General features: G+C 38.6%; 1 protein-coding gene across 10 annotated transcripts in view; it reads left to right on the top strand.

The window, feature by feature from the left end:
* The window catches only part of LOC138741554 (angiopoietin-2-like), a 193,407-nt gene that overhangs the window by 154,827 nt on the left and 19,589 nt on the right, over nucleotides 1-18,991 (top strand). For 6 of the 10 annotated variants that reach the window (XM_069895799.1, XM_069895798.1, XM_069895809.1 and 3 more), the window contains one exon: nucleotides 18,835-18,965. In XM_069895799.1, coding sequence (XP_069751900.1) covers nucleotides 18,835-18,965 — 131 coding nt within the window. Of the gene's footprint in view, nucleotides 1-30; nucleotides 104-10,756; nucleotides 10,809-12,101; nucleotides 12,223-13,537; nucleotides 13,733-18,834; nucleotides 18,966-18,991 lie in introns of those variants that run through there. The other 4 variants (XM_069895805.1, XM_069895803.1, XM_069895806.1 and 1 more) reach the window with 4 other exon arrangements.

Raw genomic sequence — 18,991 nt, 5'->3', positions numbered from 1 at the left:
TTATTTTTCAATTTGTGTGCAAATTTTCAGGCTCAGTTTCAGACATTTTGAGGGTAAATAATATGGAAAGCTCCTGAAGACAGAGACAACAGTTTTGACCCACTGTGTTAAAAAAATATCCACCACACTATCTGCATAACCATCAAGAAATGCGAATTTAAAAATAAAATGAGCCAAAATTCATCGTTTATTTTGCATTTTATGTTTATTTTATCCCCACCTAATTTCCGCAAGAGGGATTTTTATTCAATATCTTGGGTTTTTAGTTCATCGAACCATTGAACAGAACAATTTCAGCACAGAAACAGGTTACTTTGGCTCCTCTAGTCTGTGCCAAACCACTTTCTCTTGCCTAGTCCCACTGACCTGTACTTAATCCGAAGGCCCACCATACCTCTCCCATCCATGTACCTGTCTAAATTTCCCTTAAATGTTAAAATTGAGCCTTCAGCTCCCACTTCAGCTGGAAGCTCGTTCCACACTCTCACTATTCTCTGAGTGAAGAAGTTCCTCCTCATGTTCTTCCTAAACTTTTCCCCTTTCACCCTTAACCTCTGTCCTATTCGAATCTCATCCACCTTCAATGGAAAAAGCCTATCTACATTTACTCTGTGTATGTCCCTCACAATTTTAAATAACACTATCAAATTATCCCTCATTCTTCTATGCTCCAATGAATAAAGTCCTAACCCGATTAAGCCTTCCCTGTAATTTTGTCTCTGAAGTCTGGGCAACAACCTAGTAAATTTTCTCTGCACTCTCTCTATCTTATTAACATCCTTCCTGTAGTTAGGTGACCAAAGCTGCACACAATACTCTAAAATTGCCTTAAACAATGTTTTATACAACTTTAACATACATCCCAACTCCTAGTACTCAGTACTTTGAATTATGAAGGCCAATATGCCAAAAGCTCTCTTTACAACCCTATCCACATGTGACACCACTTTCAGGGAATGATGTCTCTGTATTCCAAGATCCATCTGTTCTACATCACTCCTCAGTGCCCTGCCATTTACCATGTATGTCCTTTCTTGGTTTGTCCTTCCAAAATGCAACACCTCACACTTGTCTGCATTAAATTCCATCTGCCATTTTCAGCCCACTTTACCAGCTGGTCCAAAACCCTCTGCTAGCTTTGAAAACCTTGTTTGCTCTCCACAACACCTCCAATCTAAGTATCATCTGCAAATGTACTAATCCAATTTACCACATTATCATCCAGATCATTGACATAAATGACAAACAACAATGGTCCCAGTACCGATCCCTGAGGCACACCACTAGTCACAGACCTCCGCTCTGAGAAGCAATCATCCACTACTACTCTCTGGCTTCTCCCATCCAATGTGGGACCTTGTCAAAGATCTTACCAAAATCCATGTAGTATATGTATCACACCGGCAGCAATAGAAATTCACCAAGAGAATAGTACCTTCAAAACGATAACTTTTATTAATAACATAACACTTCTTACTTAACTCTAACTTAACCCCATAATGCACAAACGTGTGTGTGTGTGTGTGTGCGTGTGTGTGTGTGTTTGTGTGGGGCAGGTCTCAAAACCATAACAGTTTAGTCATGATTCTAAAAATAATCAATTTTTAAAGCTCATTCAGTTTTGTGTTGAATCTCAGATTCTTTAAATCAGTGGTTCTCAACCTCTTTCTTTCCACTCACATACTGTTTTAAGTATTCCCTATGCTATGTCTTCTTATAGGATTGCTTAAGGTGGTATGTAGGTGGAAGAAAAAAGGTTGAAAACCACTGTTTTAATTGTACCTAATTGACTCATTATGTGCATGGTTTCATAACTCCAAAGGAAATGGGCTAATGTCAATTTTTTTCAAGCAAAATACTTCAATAACAATTGGGCCCAGAGCAATGGTTCTCAACCTTCCCTTCCCAATCACACACCACCTTCAGCAATCCCTTACTAATCACAGAGGACTGATGGCATAGGGATTACTTAAAGCAGTATGTGAGTGAAAAGAAAAAGGTTGAGAATCACTGCTTTAAACTGTTGCTCAAAAATAATTATGGCATAGGTGTGAGGCCTTAGACTTCTCAAAACACACACATTCTGGTAGACTCGTTTTCAGATAATTAATTTTTTTATTCAAATGATTTCCCTCTCTTGCATGAAGGTTACAGTATCTGTGTTTCACACAATGATTTCACAAAATCAGCTATTGGTGTGATGAAGTAGCCATCACAATGGTTATGATCCAAAAAAGAGCTTGATCTTGCTATATTTTACCCAGGATTGGGTCAGTCACAAGTGTCTGTTTAAAATGCCACCATAGAACTGCTCTCTCACTTAACCAAGAGAAGTAGAAAAGTGGGTATCCTTTCCAAACCCACTGCAATTCTGTGTTCCTCCCTTGACAAGGAGATCACAAGCAGTTTTTTCTTCACAGGATGCTACTGCATTTCTGACCTCAGATGAAACTAGTGTAAAATTAAAGTTGTCTCCTTGAACTGCCTTTAATCTCATGAAATTACATCACTGCACATTTCTCCAAATGTGTGAATCATGGTAATTGACCTCTTGTTTGTTTATGCAAAGCCTGCTTGTTTGACTGAGTGTTTTCCTGAGTGTTTGAAGTTCCAACATCTCCGAATATTAACAAGAAGATGTTTCAATGTTGTCTGCCCAGGTCACAAGCAGCAGAATGTCCGCATATTCACAGGTGCTTCTGAGCAAACATATATTGATTGCCTCTGGACATTCAATAGCATAATTCAATTCTCCTTCATAACTTTGAATGAAGAGAAACTTTGTCTCAAGAAAACCTCTTATCTGTTAACACAAATGTGTGACATGTCTTTGTGTGTGTTTGTCTTTCCTTGTTTCCAAACCACCCCCACCCCAAAAAACCTTTACTAGGAAATATATATAATTATTAAAGGTTAATAACACAATTCCGTCACAGTAGACAACATCCATAGCCTTTGCTTCATCAACTTTCCTGGTAACCTGCTCGAAAAACTCTATAAGATTGGTTAAACATGATCTCCATTGTCTATCCATGATCGGCCCCTGGCTATCCAAATAATTGTACATCCGTTCTCTTAAAGCACCTCTCAATAATTTACCTACTACTGACATCAGGCTCTGTAATTTCCAGGGTTACTTTTGGAGCCTTATTTAAACAACAGCATGTGAGCTGCCTTCCAGTCCTCTGGCACCACACCGATGGCTAAGAACATTTTAAATATTTCTGTCAGCGCTCCAGTGATTTCTGCTCTAGCTTGTCTCAAGGATTTGTAAATTCTGTCGGGGAAATTCTATAATACAAATAGCCACAATATAGGCCTCACCTGCATTGTATTAAAGGAAAAGAAATAAAGTTGGCCAGAAAAAAAAGTGTAATCCTGAGTCTTTGGAGCCATTTTTAAATTCTATGGATTGTGGAGTTTGTGCAGTTTGGAAAATATCAAATATTACTCTACTGGTGAAGGAAAGAGGGAGAGAATAAATAAAGAACTAATGTATTAGCTTGAGACAGAGAGTTGGGAAAATGCTGAGATGTATAACAAAGGGAATGATTAATTTATTTTTAGCATTTTAATTGAAGTTCGAGATACAGCATGGTAGCAGGCCAACGAGCCCACCTCATCTCTAATGGCAAAGCAGGCTCAAAGGAATAAGTGATCTACAACCATTCCTTTTTCTTATGTCCTTACATTATTATTATTACTATGAGTTGCCCTTCTTCATGGAATGAATCAAAGCTCCTTTATTTTGAGCAACACTTGAATGCAGTAAGAGTACAGAAAGTATTTTGGATCGGGAACTTCCTAGAACTGTTCCCTCTAAGCTGTGCACGTGTGTGTGTGCACACACGTTTTGCAACCAGTGCACAAAGGAAATTAGCATGTGCACAAAAGATTAGTCACCTAATATAGAGGTACTCCCTGACGTATGACCATAATTGGTCATATTTCAAAATGGACATGTCGGAATTTTGCCCGCGTGCATGGCGTACCAAAGTATTAAAGCAAAATGTTTTAATTAAATGCTGTATTTGACAAACTATAACAGGGATACAGAGCATGTAAGAGCCAAAATGTGTATACTTACTTTGTTAGTCAGCATCCTGGGGTCCATTGGCTGGGCGCCACCATCTTGAATCCTGTGTGCACGTGCAAATTTTTGGTTGACTCATGCGCGGTTCGCGTATTGGAATTTGGTTGGTGCATGTGCAAGAGTTAAGTGCCCTGATGATATTCAATTTGTGCCCTTAACTCTGAGTACGCACCAATTGAACTCCAGTATGTGACCTGCGCACAAGAATCAAGATGGCTGCACCCAGGTTATGGACCCCGGGATGCTAACAAAGTAAATACACACATTTTGGCTGTTACATTCCCTGTATCCCTGTTATAGTTTGTTGAAGTCAATGTAAATGGTGTAAATTTAAAATTTTTATTTTATATCTATTCGATATATTTAAATTTGGTCGTATGTACGGATGGATGTAAGTTCCATAGATCGCAAGTCGGGGAATAGCTGCAATTAATAATTATACTTATTGAAAATAATCTCTTAGCTAACTATTTTTGCTAACTAGTTAGTAACTTCGTAGAATGCCATCATACTTGTATTACAGTAAAATGTGCCAATGCAGTTTTATTAGCCAGGTGAGATAGGCTGTGCCAAAATGATCTTAAAACAACTTCAAGTTTACATTTGCACAGGCATTCAGTGCTTGCATACTTTTGTCACAGGGAAAAAAATGCCAAACATAAGATTTTTGTGCACACTGACTACAATAATTAGAGGGAACATTGCTTTCTTGTCCATCACAACGAGAGATCTGGTGACAGAACCACTGACTGAGGTGGGTAAGCCCAGATGGACCTAGTTACCAGACTGATTAAACTTATTTGATTTCATCCTCTCTTGATTATCGTTGACATTTGTTCATGGCAGGATTGGTGTTAGTAATGATCTCATAGTCAACATTGAGATGCAGTCCAAATTTCTCACCATGTCATGAGGCACTAACATCCAGGTAAATGGTAGATACTAAAGAGTTCACACAGCTCAAAACTGTATATGATGAATCATATAGAGATTGTAGCAGGAATATATATATTTCCCCTCTTCAATATATAACCTCAGGGACAGGAATAGTCCACACTGTTTCATTTTTACCAAGTGTGAGGATCAATTTGGTTTCATAAAGAGATGTGGATGAGTATGTTGGAGCAGTACCAGGTGTCTGGAACAGGAACTTGAAGATCAAGTCTTGCAAAAACATCATTTCACCTTTGATGTCAATCTAATTTGCATTAATCTGTGTGCAGTGTTATTTCAAGGAATAAATATTCTTTTGGCAGGAACTTCCTATAGACGATGATCCTTCTATTTGCTCACATTTCCTATAGGCGGATATTTGAACTGTGCAACATTTTTAACGGGATTTTTAATAAATGACAAATAAAGTCATATTTCATATTCTACAGTGAAATACGTTGACTTCAAGTTGTGAGTTTATAGTAGCATTCATGTAACAGCTGGCACTGGGATAACCTTTCTTTTCTCTGGAGACGTGAAAGAAAAACATTAATTTCAAGAAATACAGAGCTAGCATGTGTAATATGATATTTGATAAGTGATATGTTATTTATAAAACTTATTTCTGAGCTAAGTGTTTATCCATATAAATAACCAGCTCCACAGTCTGGAGAAACGCTATCTTGTTTTCACTATACACTGAAAGGTTTATGGTATGAATGACAAATAAATGCGACTTGACTTGAAATTGGTGAACAGCCCTGTCATGAAGTAAAAAATAATGCCAAGTAACTGGTCACCTTGCCATTCCTTGAAATAAAATTGATGAAATTAAAGTGGTATTGAAATCTTTGCAGTTTTCTGAGTAAAACAGGAATGTATTCCCAAATCATCCAGATCCCTATCTCAGTGAACAGTGTTATTTAATGACCAACAAAGACAATCATAAATCCTAACACGTTCCACATAGGGTTTTTATCAAAACATCAGCCAACAGATTTTCAACAACCACAACAAAGAGACATTGGGAATAGAAAGTCCTGGGGAATCTGTTGTGGGGTTTTCATATTGTTTGGTCAACTTTCCCATGCTTTGAGCTGCACCGGGTTTCAATTTTCATCTCATTCTGAAAGGATTGTTCCAAAATACAATGATCTCTTTGGCCTATGTTACACATATGTGATCCAAATAATATAAGCCAACGGAATATATATCTAGGATAATACTATTTTCATTTTTTTTTGAGTGTATCTTGTTTCTTCAGTCCTTCCACAGAGTGGAAAATGCTGCCATTTTTAAATTAAGTAGGCCATTCAGCCCAATGAGACTCCGCCAGCTCTCAAAACAATCCTTCCAATCCCATTTATTTGTACACGACCGACTTTCTTTTACACTCCAATTAACTCCCTCTGATTTGCCTGCCAACCTCCTATTAAGAAATTATTTTAAAAGGCTGTCTTTGGGATGAGTACGAAAACGGGGTTTGAGCAAAATTGCACTAACACCATGCGCACCATACCTGAGGCCTTGATTAATCCCAGATCACTGAGTATGTGTGGTAGCAACTCTAACCACTGCCTCTATTGAACTGTCAAACTAAATTATACTTCATTTTTTGTGATATTGTTTTGCTGCTAAATTACAAGATTTATAAAAGTTTTGACGATTCTTGGAATGTATCCACCCATTCGTTCTCACCCTTCGAAGGTCAGGTTTCTAGCAGGCATTGCTGGGAATACAAAAATAAAATAAAATCAGCAATTTATTTACATTACAAACGAGGCTTTCTCAACACACTGAGTTTCAGAATCGATGTGTCATTTCACAACACAGCACTTCCCCAGTTTTAATCAATGCTGCCAGGAGTTGCTGATCAATTGGAACAGGGAAATTTTGTAATGAGAAGACTCAAGATGAAGATTAGGAAAACTATAACTAAAGAGTCTGCTGGAAACTTGATGAGACGGAGCCTACTGGATCTGAAGTTAAGTATCCTGTTGGAGACAATTTTGACAAATTTGTCAAATTTGGAATAAGTATCTCATTCATTCAAAATAATCATTATGCAGCTGGTTTAAATTACACTCCCATGGGATTTTCATTGTGGTCTACACACCTGTGCATAAAAACACATCTATATATTATATATGTAGTAAGTGGAAAACAAGTCATCAGAACTTCATTTACATTCAATCTCTGGAATGAAAAGCCAGGGATGCAATGTTCTGACAAAATTGAAACAGACAGTAATGGTTATGTAGCAATGAGTATAAATCAGTTATCAGCCAAGTGGTAAAGCCATTAGCAACTACAAATGTAACAAACAGAAAAAACCTTGAAATCTCAGTAGCCATATATCGTTAAATTGTGTTATATCTAAATTACAGACTTGATTAATTCAATGATTTGTACGTTTTTGATGAGGTTTGAAATACAGATTGTAGAATTAACAAGTGTGTCATTGCTATATAATGTTGCCAAGTTCAAGTCAAGATGAAGTTTATTATTATTCAATTGTACGAGTACAACCTGACGAAACAGCATTCTGCAGTCCTCCATTCAATAAAGACCTAACCAGACATTGCACCCATATCGACAAACAATATATATTCTGTACAAATATAAAATAAATACAAAAATTTCATCAATAGTAGGGTCTCAGGGGGTTAGCATGAGCAGTTCATTCAGTCGTTCAGAAGTCTCACCGCCCCTGGGATGAAGCTGTTTCTCAGCTTTTCCTTCCTGACAGGAGTAGCTGAAAGATGCAGTGTGTGTGGGGTGGTAGAGGCCCTCAACGATTTACCAAGTGATTATCTAAAGAACTGATCATTACTTTGTGCGAATATCCTTACCCGTACTGGTAAAATGAATTGTAGCCTGCCTTGCAGAAGAACTGATCATTACTTTGTGCGAATATCCTTACCCGTACTGGTAAAATGAGTTGTAGCCTGCCTTGCAGAATTTTTAAAAAATGTTTCAATGAAATTCAGTTGTCATAGGCAAGGGTATTTATCACTTTTCACCAATTGCACTCAAGGTAATAGTGAGCCACTGGTGTCTGTGGATTAATGGTTGTTTACCAATGTTTGTAGGGTAGAGAATGTCAGGATTTTGATCCAGTGATACAGAAAGATAATTCCATTAGGATTGTGCATGGTCTGAAATAGACTCTACAGTTTTCCTGAAGACACCCTTCCAGGCTATGTTCCCCAAAGCCATGACCTTGTCGATATAGATGTTAGATGCTGTAACTTTGAAACTGGCTGCAGAAGAAGATTTCATGATTTGGATCTTAGTGAAGAGGAGGAAAGACGAATGCTTGAGTTTGTGGATAGGTCAGTCACTAGTCAAGCAGACTGTTCTGTTCTGAATCATGTCCAGGTTCTTGAATGTATGGTAACTGCACTCATCCCAAACAAATAGAGATTGTTATCACCTCATATTTGTAAAATATGAATGCTACCTATCAATTAGATAGAACCTTGGACATTATCTGAGGATTTATCATTGGAATTGAATGCGACAATCATCACTGAATATCCCCACATTTAACTTCAAGAGTGAAGAAATCGAAAGGGTTAGGCGAGTTCACTGGCAAATAAATTCCTGTGATAATATCATTGAGATATTGAAAAACCACAATCTTTTTGCCAGAAATCACCAAGCAATGTTGACCTCAGTTCTTAATTCCTGCTTACTTCAGTTTAAACTAGATCTTCGATGCTACGAATGTTGATGTCAAAGGCAGTCACTCTTACCTAATCTCTGGACATTCAGTTAATTTTTAAGGAAATACTTGTTTATTTAGGTAAATTCAAATTGTGGTTGAATTAATGTTGATTTGTTTCACCTATTCCCATGGTGACTGTGACTGAGTAAAAATCTCTCCGATATTAATCTTTCAGAATCATACTCCTGCTACTTAAATGTTCGTTCAGCTTCCAAAGAGTTTGTAAACTTTTACCTATATTTTTCATGTACACTTGTTTCAAAAGACCTGTTATCCCAGACATTTCTCTCTAAACCTTGTGGCAATTTGCCCATTGGACAAAATAACAATGTCCATGGTGTGCTTCTGGCTTTGACCTTCATACAGGTAGGGAATTTCAGGACTCTGGCATCTGATGAGCTGGGATTTTCTGACACTGCATTATGACATTGAACTTGTAGAGGAGCTGAGTGGTTGAGAACAGTATTCTGGGAAGCTTGCCTGAACTTGCTACACCTGTTAACATCATTTAATTCAGTGAAAAGCAGACAGCAAAAGATAAGTGTAAGTTATTATTTGTGGGTTTTTTATGGACTTCAATTGTTTTAATTTTTTATGCATTTTAAGATATAGTTTAAGGTTTAAGCACTTATTTAAAATCTTCAGTATGCTTAACTTTTGATGCCCTTGAGTGGTTTTGAATGTTTGCAATTATGAGAGCTGTCAAACACTTTGACCGCTTTGACAACTAGCGCAGCTTGGATGTGCAGTTTAATTGCCTCTCAAAATAGTTAAAGCAAGTGCAAAGTGATAAAGTGCTGCCTTGTTCAGATCAGCTTGGATCTGACCATCCGACCACAAGTTTATACTGGGAAGAGGGGGAAGATGGAGGTGAGTCACTCCAGAAACATTTTGTGGGTAAGAACCAAGAGACAATGGGCAGCGAGCAACTATATGGAACTTTCTCTTTAACCTCTAGAATAAGGCAAATCCAAGATCAAGTTTATTGTCACTTGTGCAAAGGTGCAGTGACGAGGATTGGATAGAGACCAGGAGACATCCCATACAACGACAAAAAGTACAAAAATGTAGAGCTATAAAGAGAACCAAAGGCAACAGAATTTTAATATTTTGAGCTTCATTCAGGAGTCTGATAACAGCAGGAAAGGAACTTTGAACCTGGTGATACATGAATCTTCTGCCTAATAGGAGGTGGTTACAGAGAGTGTGATTGAAGTAATGTCTTTTAATATTTTGGCTGCTTTTCCAAAACAGTAGGAGTTTTAGCTGAAAATGATAGTGCAGAGTGGTTATGTGGGATGATCTAAGCTATGTTCAAAACCCTCTAGGGTTTCTTGCAGTCTTGGGCAGAGCAGTCCCCATACCACACAGTAATGTACCTTGATAATGCAAAGTTTAAGGGTTGCTGGTGACATGCCAACTTTCCTCTGAGTTCTGAGGAAGTACAGGTGCAAGTTCGCTTTCTTGGCTACTTCATCGATGTGAGTGGACCAGATCAAGACACTGGAGATGTTTATATCTCCATCTCAGCACCATTGATGGAGATTGGGGAGTGACCTCAGTCCCTCCTCTGGAAGACTATAACCATCTCTTTGGTCTTGCTGACATGGAGGGTGGACCGTTGACCAGACATCAAGCTACCCTACACAACATAGGGTTTTTGGCCCTATTGCTTTCCATGGCTTCTGCCTCACCCACTGAGTTCCTCCAGCAATTTGTGTATTGCTCCAGTTTTCCAGCATCTTCAGATTTCTTGTTTAGCAAATCACAAACCCCTTTGTCTCTCTTCTGTATTCCACTTCAGTATTGTTAGAGATACTACTTAATACAGTGGTGTCAACCCCCAATGTATCAAAGGAGTTTAAATTGTCTTGGCCACACACTCATGGGTGTACAAGGAGTGTAGATCAAGACAGGCTACACAGCCTTGTGGCACCCCAGTGTTGAGGAAGATCGTGGAGGAGGTAATTTCATTAAACCTCTGTTATTGTTGCCTGCAGGACAGAAAGCCATGGATCCAATTTCAGAGAGGACTGCCGAGACCAAGGTCACGTAGGTTGGGGATTAGTTTACTTGAAACTATTGTGTTTAAAGTGGAGTTGATAAGTGCGAGTCTGATGTGGGTGTTCACATCGTCAAGCTGTTCCAGGGCTAAGTTTAGGGCCAAAGAGATGGCATCTGCGGAGAACCTGTTCCAGCAGAATACAAATTGGAAAGGTTCAAGAACTAGTTGACTGGAGTTAACAAGAGCCAAGACCATTCTCTCAAAGCATTCTTGACCATGTTAGAGTCATTGGCCCTTCACCTCATTTGTTTTCTTTGGCACCAGGATGATGGGAAGCCTTTGTGTATGTAAGAGTACAATAAGTATCCTACAATTCTAATCTTACTGGAATAGACTTGTAAAAATATGTAAGTCTGTGATAGCTCTGCCACTTGCAGTGATTTGCTATGTTAATTAGAAATTATAAATTGGTCCTATTTTTGTCTTCATCTTTATTAAGTTAACTGATAATCCAATATTTGAACATAGTTTGGGAATATGGGCATAATTTAGAATGTTTTTTTTTGCATTTCAGAATTGTTCCCTTGCTAGTCCTATTATATCTATCTCCTTTTCTTTAAACCTCTGTTTCTTTAATTCACATGTTTTGGACTTTCCCTCATTTAGAAAAATTTTGGAAAGATATTTTTCAAATGCTATCGGTTATTTTTAAGGTTAAATTGGAACCTTGCCCTTACATTGCTCTTTTTTGGATCATTTCAAGATGATGACATTTTACTGACTTCAACTCAAAATCGAATTTTATCTTTTACCAGAATGAAATGGAAAGATAAAACTTCACTTACGCAGTCACAAAGGTTAAATGATATTATGTCTTGTTTCAGTTTAGAAAAAAGATAGATGCGCCATTAAAGATTCAAATGCTAATTTCCTAGAGACATGGGGTCCTTTTGTGGACCATTAACACAATCTAAAGTTTGATGGTTGTTTATAAGCTTTGATGCCATGTTGTCTGTTTCCAGGTTGTCAGAAGAACAAGTTTTTTTTTCCAACCTTGTATAGTGTAGTTGTAGGGTTTTGAATTATGATTTTTTTTTCTTACAATTTCTATTCCTTACATAATTGTACAGTTTAATTTCTATATTATTGTAAACCTCAATAAAAAATATCTCCTAAAGAAAAGAGAATTTGGAAATTGAACATTCAAGAAAGTATTTGAATTCAATTTTAACTATTTTCTGCATTATTGTCCGATCTTCCCACCCCATTTTACTTAAGACTTTATATCTATTAATTTGTTTACAATTTCTTACTCAAAATCTGCCTTTATTTTATTTCAGAATGTCCAAATTTAACATCACAGCACCATTGGAAGCAGCTAAGTAGTAATCGAGAAGGAATATATCCATGTCCCTGTATTCTTCTCCTGCACAATAAATGTTCACGAATAAACTTGATAAATCTCTAAAATGAAATAATTTTCAGGGAGCCTTGGACCATCTGGATTGCTCTTACTTTGAGGTGGTTGGAACTCAATGGGCTCAGTCGCCCAATTTTTTTGAAAGTCTGTCTTTTCTCCCTCTTTCATCTCTCCCATTTTCTTATGACACATCTGTATTGTCCACACATTGAAAAAAAAGATGATATTCAGGCTAGAAATTCCAATTTCTTTTGTTTTCCTGCATTTGGACCTTTTCCTTCGTCTGCATTTAGTCCTGTTTTTCTCTCCAGTCATGGTATAGTATTATCAGGCTCTCTTAGGAGTAGTTAGCTCTGCTACTTCACTAAGTTCCTGGCATTAATAGCATGGAAGAACAGCATTGAGCAATAACTATAGCCATTTACAACTATCAATTAATGATCCAATCAAAATGAAAAAGATTCTGATAGAAGGCCAAATTGGATTCACCTGCCCAAGTGGTTATCCAGTTGTCAAGCTTGGTATTTATTAGACAGCGCTCCCATCAAAGATCTTCATTACAAATGTAAATTAAAATGTGAATTTGATTTCATGTCTATATAATGAAAAAAAAATTGAGAAAACTGAGGAATATTTGCAACTTTCCACCAGATGTACATGCATCAGTCTTTGTGTGTTAATAAATACACCCAATTTAATGTTGCATCTGTTTCTACAGCTGGTGAAATGCTACATATTCTCATCATCTTTTCACTTTAGTAATTAATCCAGACAATTCATTGTGTGGTTAATAGGAAAATAAAGAACAAGAAGACCTGTTAAAGGCTGACTTTAATTATTAGCTTAGGACATAGTGTCAACTCAGTGTAAAGACAAGTATTTATTTTCCTTTGGTTATTTCACCGAACCAGAAGAGTAATTTGCTATTTTATCAGTGTATAAACAACATTCTAGTCATTTGCTTCATGTCTTTGAAAAAAGGGAGAAAGATCAGTGCAATGAATTTGATACAAATGGCAGATTCCGTATGACCTACTAAGTCATGCATTAAAAAAAACCCTCTGTGACACAGAGCACCCATGCTGTACAGTGGAATAAATATGAAGTTTCCCAGTTCTGATAGAGGAACAAAGTACTGAGTATTTGATTCTGGATTTTTGCACCTGAATGCAGAAAGTGGTGTAAAATGTATAGATATTTTTCCTCTTCACTCTAAATTACATACAGGTATTTAGTATGTTCAGTTCTATGTGGTTCATGATATGCTCCTTGGTTAAGTCATAAAATGTTTTCCATTTAAAATATGCTTGTAACAATGACTTACACTGTAATTGGCAATTTATTTTCAAATCACAGATTCATAATGCACACTGATGAAGCTGCAGGAGAAGCTACCACATATACCCAGAAACTTGGATTGAAACTTGACCTTAGGGGCTGTCTGTATAAAGTTTGCACATTCTCCTTGTGATCGCATGGGTATCGTTCAGGTGCTCTGGTTTCACCTCGGCCATGAAGATGTGTGAGTTTGTGGGTTAATTGGTCTCAGTAAAAAAAAAAAATAAAATTTTGAAATGTGGACCTGCAGCACAGCATCGGACTCTTTTGGCCCATTTGCCTGTTCCTCCCAAATATACTCAATTAGCCTACAATCCCCCATATCTTTTGAAGGGTGAGAGGAAACTGAAAAGACTGGAGGAAACCCACGCAGACATGGGGAGAACATGAAAACTCTTTACAGACAGTGCCAGATTCTAAACCATGTTGTTGTTGCTGTAATAGCATTACCCCAACCATGGCATCCATAACTAACTATGGCATCCATAACTAACTTTGGCGTCCATAATTAACCATGGCATCCATAACTAACCATGGTCCATAACTAACTTTGGCGTCCATAACTAACTATGGCATCCATAATTAACCATGGCATCCATAACTAACCATGGTCCATAAACTAACTATGGCGTCCATGACTAACTATGGCATCCATAATTAACCATGGCATCCATAACTAACCATGGTGTCCATAACTAACCATGGCGTCCATAACTAACCATGGTGTCCATAACAAACCATCCCACTCTCCTTGTGTTTAGGTGAGTGATAGAATCTGAGGGCAACTGATGAGAAAATTGAAAAATGGGCTTAATATAGGATGAGTGTAAATGGGTGGTTAATCTTTCACCTGGACTTGGTGGGCTAGATGCCCTATTTCCATGCCTTATCTTTTCACTTAGATTCAAGATTCAGTTTATTGTTTGTGATAGTACAGATTCTATCACCAAGGTGTATATGTACAGATGGTCGTGTAGGATGACTGTGATTGGCTGAGAGTGTAGCCACACTATTGGCAGATCTTAAAGGTTTCCTCCTTGCCAGACCAGGTCATTCTGGACTGGTCGACCTACTTGTGATATGCTCCAGTCTTTTAGTTAATAAAAGCCTTGGTTTGGATCAACAAGTCTTTGGTTCTTTTGACGCGCTCTACAATGTCATAGTAATAACAGAGTGTCAAATTACATGAAATTTATTTCTGCCTGCTTCAAGTCAGACAGATTCCCCATCGGCAGGAATTGCCTAAGTGCCTCCTACAGTCAGAGAGAGAGAGAGAGAGAGAGAGAGAGAGAGAGAGAGAGAAGGAGAAGAGAGGACCCCGTCAGAGTCACCGAGTGTCTGTAGATTCACCTCCAGTGCTTCCACAGTCCCCGCAGCCAGAGAGTCCAGGCCAAACCATTGGCAACCCAAACTCCAGATCCAAACCTCCGACATGGTCAGCGCTCTCGGTACCTCCTCGCATCCTGGTTCCACTAACTGGCACTTCTCCGCCAGTTCGAACCAGTCTCCAGCAGTTCACAACCCAGCACGAGTGTCCTGACAGCAGATGCCAGCAGACCACAGCTTCCGTAGGTTCCTCACCTTGAGTGTCCAGTTGCCCGCTGCATGCACTGGTCCCTCAGCTGCAGAGCCCCCTCACTGGTCTGCCGCCATGGTCTCCTCAGCTTCCCATTTTCTGGTGCTCTGCTCCAGTCCTCCGTTTCCCCGTATTCTGCAACCCCTTGTGGTTGCTGCCAAATTATAGGTGCCACCATCTTGGGTGCAGACCTACTGTCACAGGATTTCAAATATAAACCCCTGCTGGCTCCCTCAATGGGTTCAAAGCCCATTTAGAGCCAATGGCAGATGACTGGGTGGCTGGACCCTGCGGAAGTGCTACAACTCTGTTCCTTTGTTCCCCACGGGTCCTCACCAGTTACAGCGCTGCTGTTACAGTGGCTCCAGCAGTGTTGCCATCTTGAATTACTCCCATGCATTCATTTTTTTAAATGTTAAACACCTGGTTAAAACAAGTAATTTGGTGATTTGTGTTCTTGAAAGTGTTGCAAACACTGGAAAAATACTGAAGTGGATGTTCAATTATTTGCTTTATTGCTCACAACCAAAAATAATCAGGTTTTTAGAATGAAACAAGAAAGTCTGCAGAAGATGAGACTGTAGTGAATACACAAAAGTACTAGAGAAACTCGGCAGGTCTCACAGAGTCCATAGAAGGCAGGTATATAGCCAATATTTCATCAAGGTAAATGACCAAAATGTAGGCAGGTGCCTAAACAAAAGGTGGAGGAGGAAAGATGAAAGGACAGGGGGAGGATATCTTTGCCTCTTCAGGATGCTGTGGGATCTGCTGAGATTCTCCAACATTTTTCTGTATCAATTAATCAGGTCATTAATCTATTTTACCTGTTCTTTCTGTGGAGTTTATGATCTTAGGTAATACTGAGCCACATTATTTCAACCATAACTCTTAGTCACCTCTTTCCAAAGATGAAGTGTCCAACATACAATAATTTGCATTTGGTTGGTTGCAATGGTGAGGATAATTTATAAGCGTTATCAGTGCAGATGTTGATCCCATTGACTGTTAATGCATCTATCCAAGGCAAAATATCCAGCTTCGTCCTTGCTTGATTCTGACAGATTTGTAGACTAGATATGTGCAGTGCACTATTTCCAAAATTCAGTTTCAATACCTTTCCAGAGGTAAGATAACATTATAGGTATGATGCACGGCTGCAGCAGTAAGCAGACACAAAACTCGAGAAAGACTGTACAGCAGGCTTTGTTCAGTTAAAAATCTCAGCCACAGTGGTAGCTGTACTAGTGATTCCTGAGTGACTGGCTCGGGAGGGGCAGGTTCCGGATTATATCCCGGGCAGTGATTGACAGCCGGCCGGGTGGAATTTGGTTTATTCAGGTCGGCTGATTGACCGCCGTCCAGGTGTGGTCTGTCCTCCAGTGGTCTTCCTGCAGGTACAGAGATCGCCCCCTGCAGTCGGCTAGTGGTGTATCAGTACATTAGGTTTGACTGTGTTGATCTCCTTTTGGGCCTTGCAATTGTGACCCACAGTAATCATGTGGTTATATTGAACTCTTGTAAACACTCACTCCTAATTCCGCCACACTCCTTATTCAAGGAAGTGAGAGCCTGGATACACAATTTTTGGTCCTGTTCATAGACTGCCCTGATAGCCTTACTGGCCTCTCAACATTTTCTAAATATCTGATTGATCAGAAGACATTTGGAAGCAGCTAGACAAAAATTATAACTTTATCATTTAAAAATCACTGTGGAAACTGTAAAAACACAAAATAATAAAAGCACATGATAATGCTCTTTATTAATTAAAGTACTCTTTCTCAATTGGCCCCCTTTGGACTCGACAAAGTTTATGGGCCTCCTGTCCTGTGAAGCAGTAAGTTTAGTTTGTTTCTTCTGTGCTTCCCTCCTACCAGCTACATAAAAAAATATTTTATTGAATAAATATATTCAATCCATGGCCCCCTTTAAATAGGTTAAGCCCCCCAGGGGAGTCGTATGGGCCCTGTTGGGACTGGATTATTTAAAGCACGCACATACATAAGACTAAAGAAATATAAATGAGAATCTTTCCTGATTTGAAATGCAAATGGCAACCCCATTCAGGTGGATGCAATGGAAGTGATAACTCTAGCTTGAATAAAGCTAAAATTCCAGGAACAGAGTGCATCCCCGGCCCCTCGGCTCAGCAAGTTGTACTATATGCCTGAACATATGGTTAGCCTGAGGAATGGGCAAGAGGCCAGATGTCAAAGAAAGAGTCCAGGAGTGTAAATCTCTCACTCACAACTGCCTACTATGTTGTTGGTCAGTTGTTCTCCACAAAGCTGTCAGTACACATCAATCCAGTGTCTTGATCATTCTAACTGGAACAACATACTGCAGGGATTCCAATAAAATTAGACCCTGATCATTTCTTTAGCCTTGAGAACACATCCTGAAACCCTTAATGATCAAGTTCAACTCATTTGAGTTTTAACAACATCTAGGTGACAATAAATGAATTGCTTTAAATGATTGAACAACTGAAATTACTCAGCACAGGAAGCTGAAGTGTTTGTCAAAATGAATTAAAAGAACAACGTAAAAACAAAAAGAAACTTTGGCCTAAATGTTTCCCAAAATTCCACAAGGAAAGCTGCCACATCAGATCAAACCCGTGGCAAATGAAACATGAAACTTGCAAAAAAGTAAGAAATAACTCTCTGCTGGGAAGCAATTGGTTCTCATGCAATGGCCATTGTTTGGTCAGAGGAAAGATTTCTCTGGGAAACGGACCATCACAATTCTTCCAAGCATTGACTTATAGTCTAGAATTTCGATAAGAAGTGAGTTTGGGGATTTGGTTGTTGTTTGTGCAGAATTACCTAGAGGCCCGAAAAATTGCTTGAATTGGCGAACTGATCAAAACAGTGGCAGGTTAGTTCAAAGCAGTGAAGGGCAAGATATTGGATATCACACAAAGACATATTTGTGAATGGGTGTGAACATATCGAAGTGTGAAGCTGAAAAAAATCTCGTCATTAGGATATCTGAATCCTTATGGAATCAAAAACAAACTTTATAATTACTCATTCAGTGAGGTTTAACATCTGAGAAGAAAATGGAAGTATGAGAATGGAGTAGAATATGAGTCAAATCCAAAAAGAGAAGAAAGAAAACAAGAAAAAAAAAACAACATGGGAGAAGAGAAATCAAACAGAAAAATGGAATTTTTCAAATCTCTAAAAGTAATTCACTAACCGCAGGAATGACGGTCCAAGTTTTGTTTTGTATTTTGTGGGCCCGAGAAACTGATTAGCAGTCGTCGGATTTGAGACTCTTAACTAATTATCATGCTTGATAAAAAATACTAGCACCGTTAATTGTGAGATTTAATTATCTGCAAAAATGTTTGGTGAGCAATTAATGTGCAAATCCAGAAAAATGGCATTGAGCCATTTATACAAAGTCGATGGTAGAACCATGCAAATCAGTTGGCAATCTTTGGCTATTTCACAATTCTTTGACTGTTCCTTTCCTGATCAGAAATTGTTGGCGGGTCTACGCATAAAAGGCAGACAAAAATTCAAAAAAATCTCAGCCCATAGTTCAGTCAGTCCATTCCCTGGTGTGGCATTATGTCTAACTTTCAGCTCTCCTTTGGCTATTCTTTCAAAATAATTCATTTATTTTTCCTTCCATTATTGAGCAGCAAATGTCAAAGGAAGCATTTTAATGGGCCTGGCGATTGTCTGCATTCTTTCAGTTCTGTTCTGTTCGCTTTATCTCACAGGCTCCATGTAAAGGGTTACAGTGGAACAGCCGGGAGGACCAGCAGTCTCAGCCCCTCTGGTACACAATTCAGCACCAAAGATACTGATAATGATGAATGTGGCTGCAAATGTTCCCAGATGGCGTCTGGAGGTAAGACAGAAGAGTTTCATTTTACA

This window comes from Narcine bancroftii, chromosome 8 (genome assembly GCF_036971445.1).
Source record: "Narcine bancroftii isolate sNarBan1 chromosome 8, sNarBan1.hap1, whole genome shotgun sequence".
NCBI classification, from domain to species: domain Eukaryota; kingdom Metazoa; phylum Chordata; class Chondrichthyes; order Torpediniformes; family Narcinidae; genus Narcine; species Narcine bancroftii.
The sequence above is the reverse complement of the archived record's forward strand: the minus strand, read 5'-3'. Positions and strand labels throughout refer to the sequence as shown.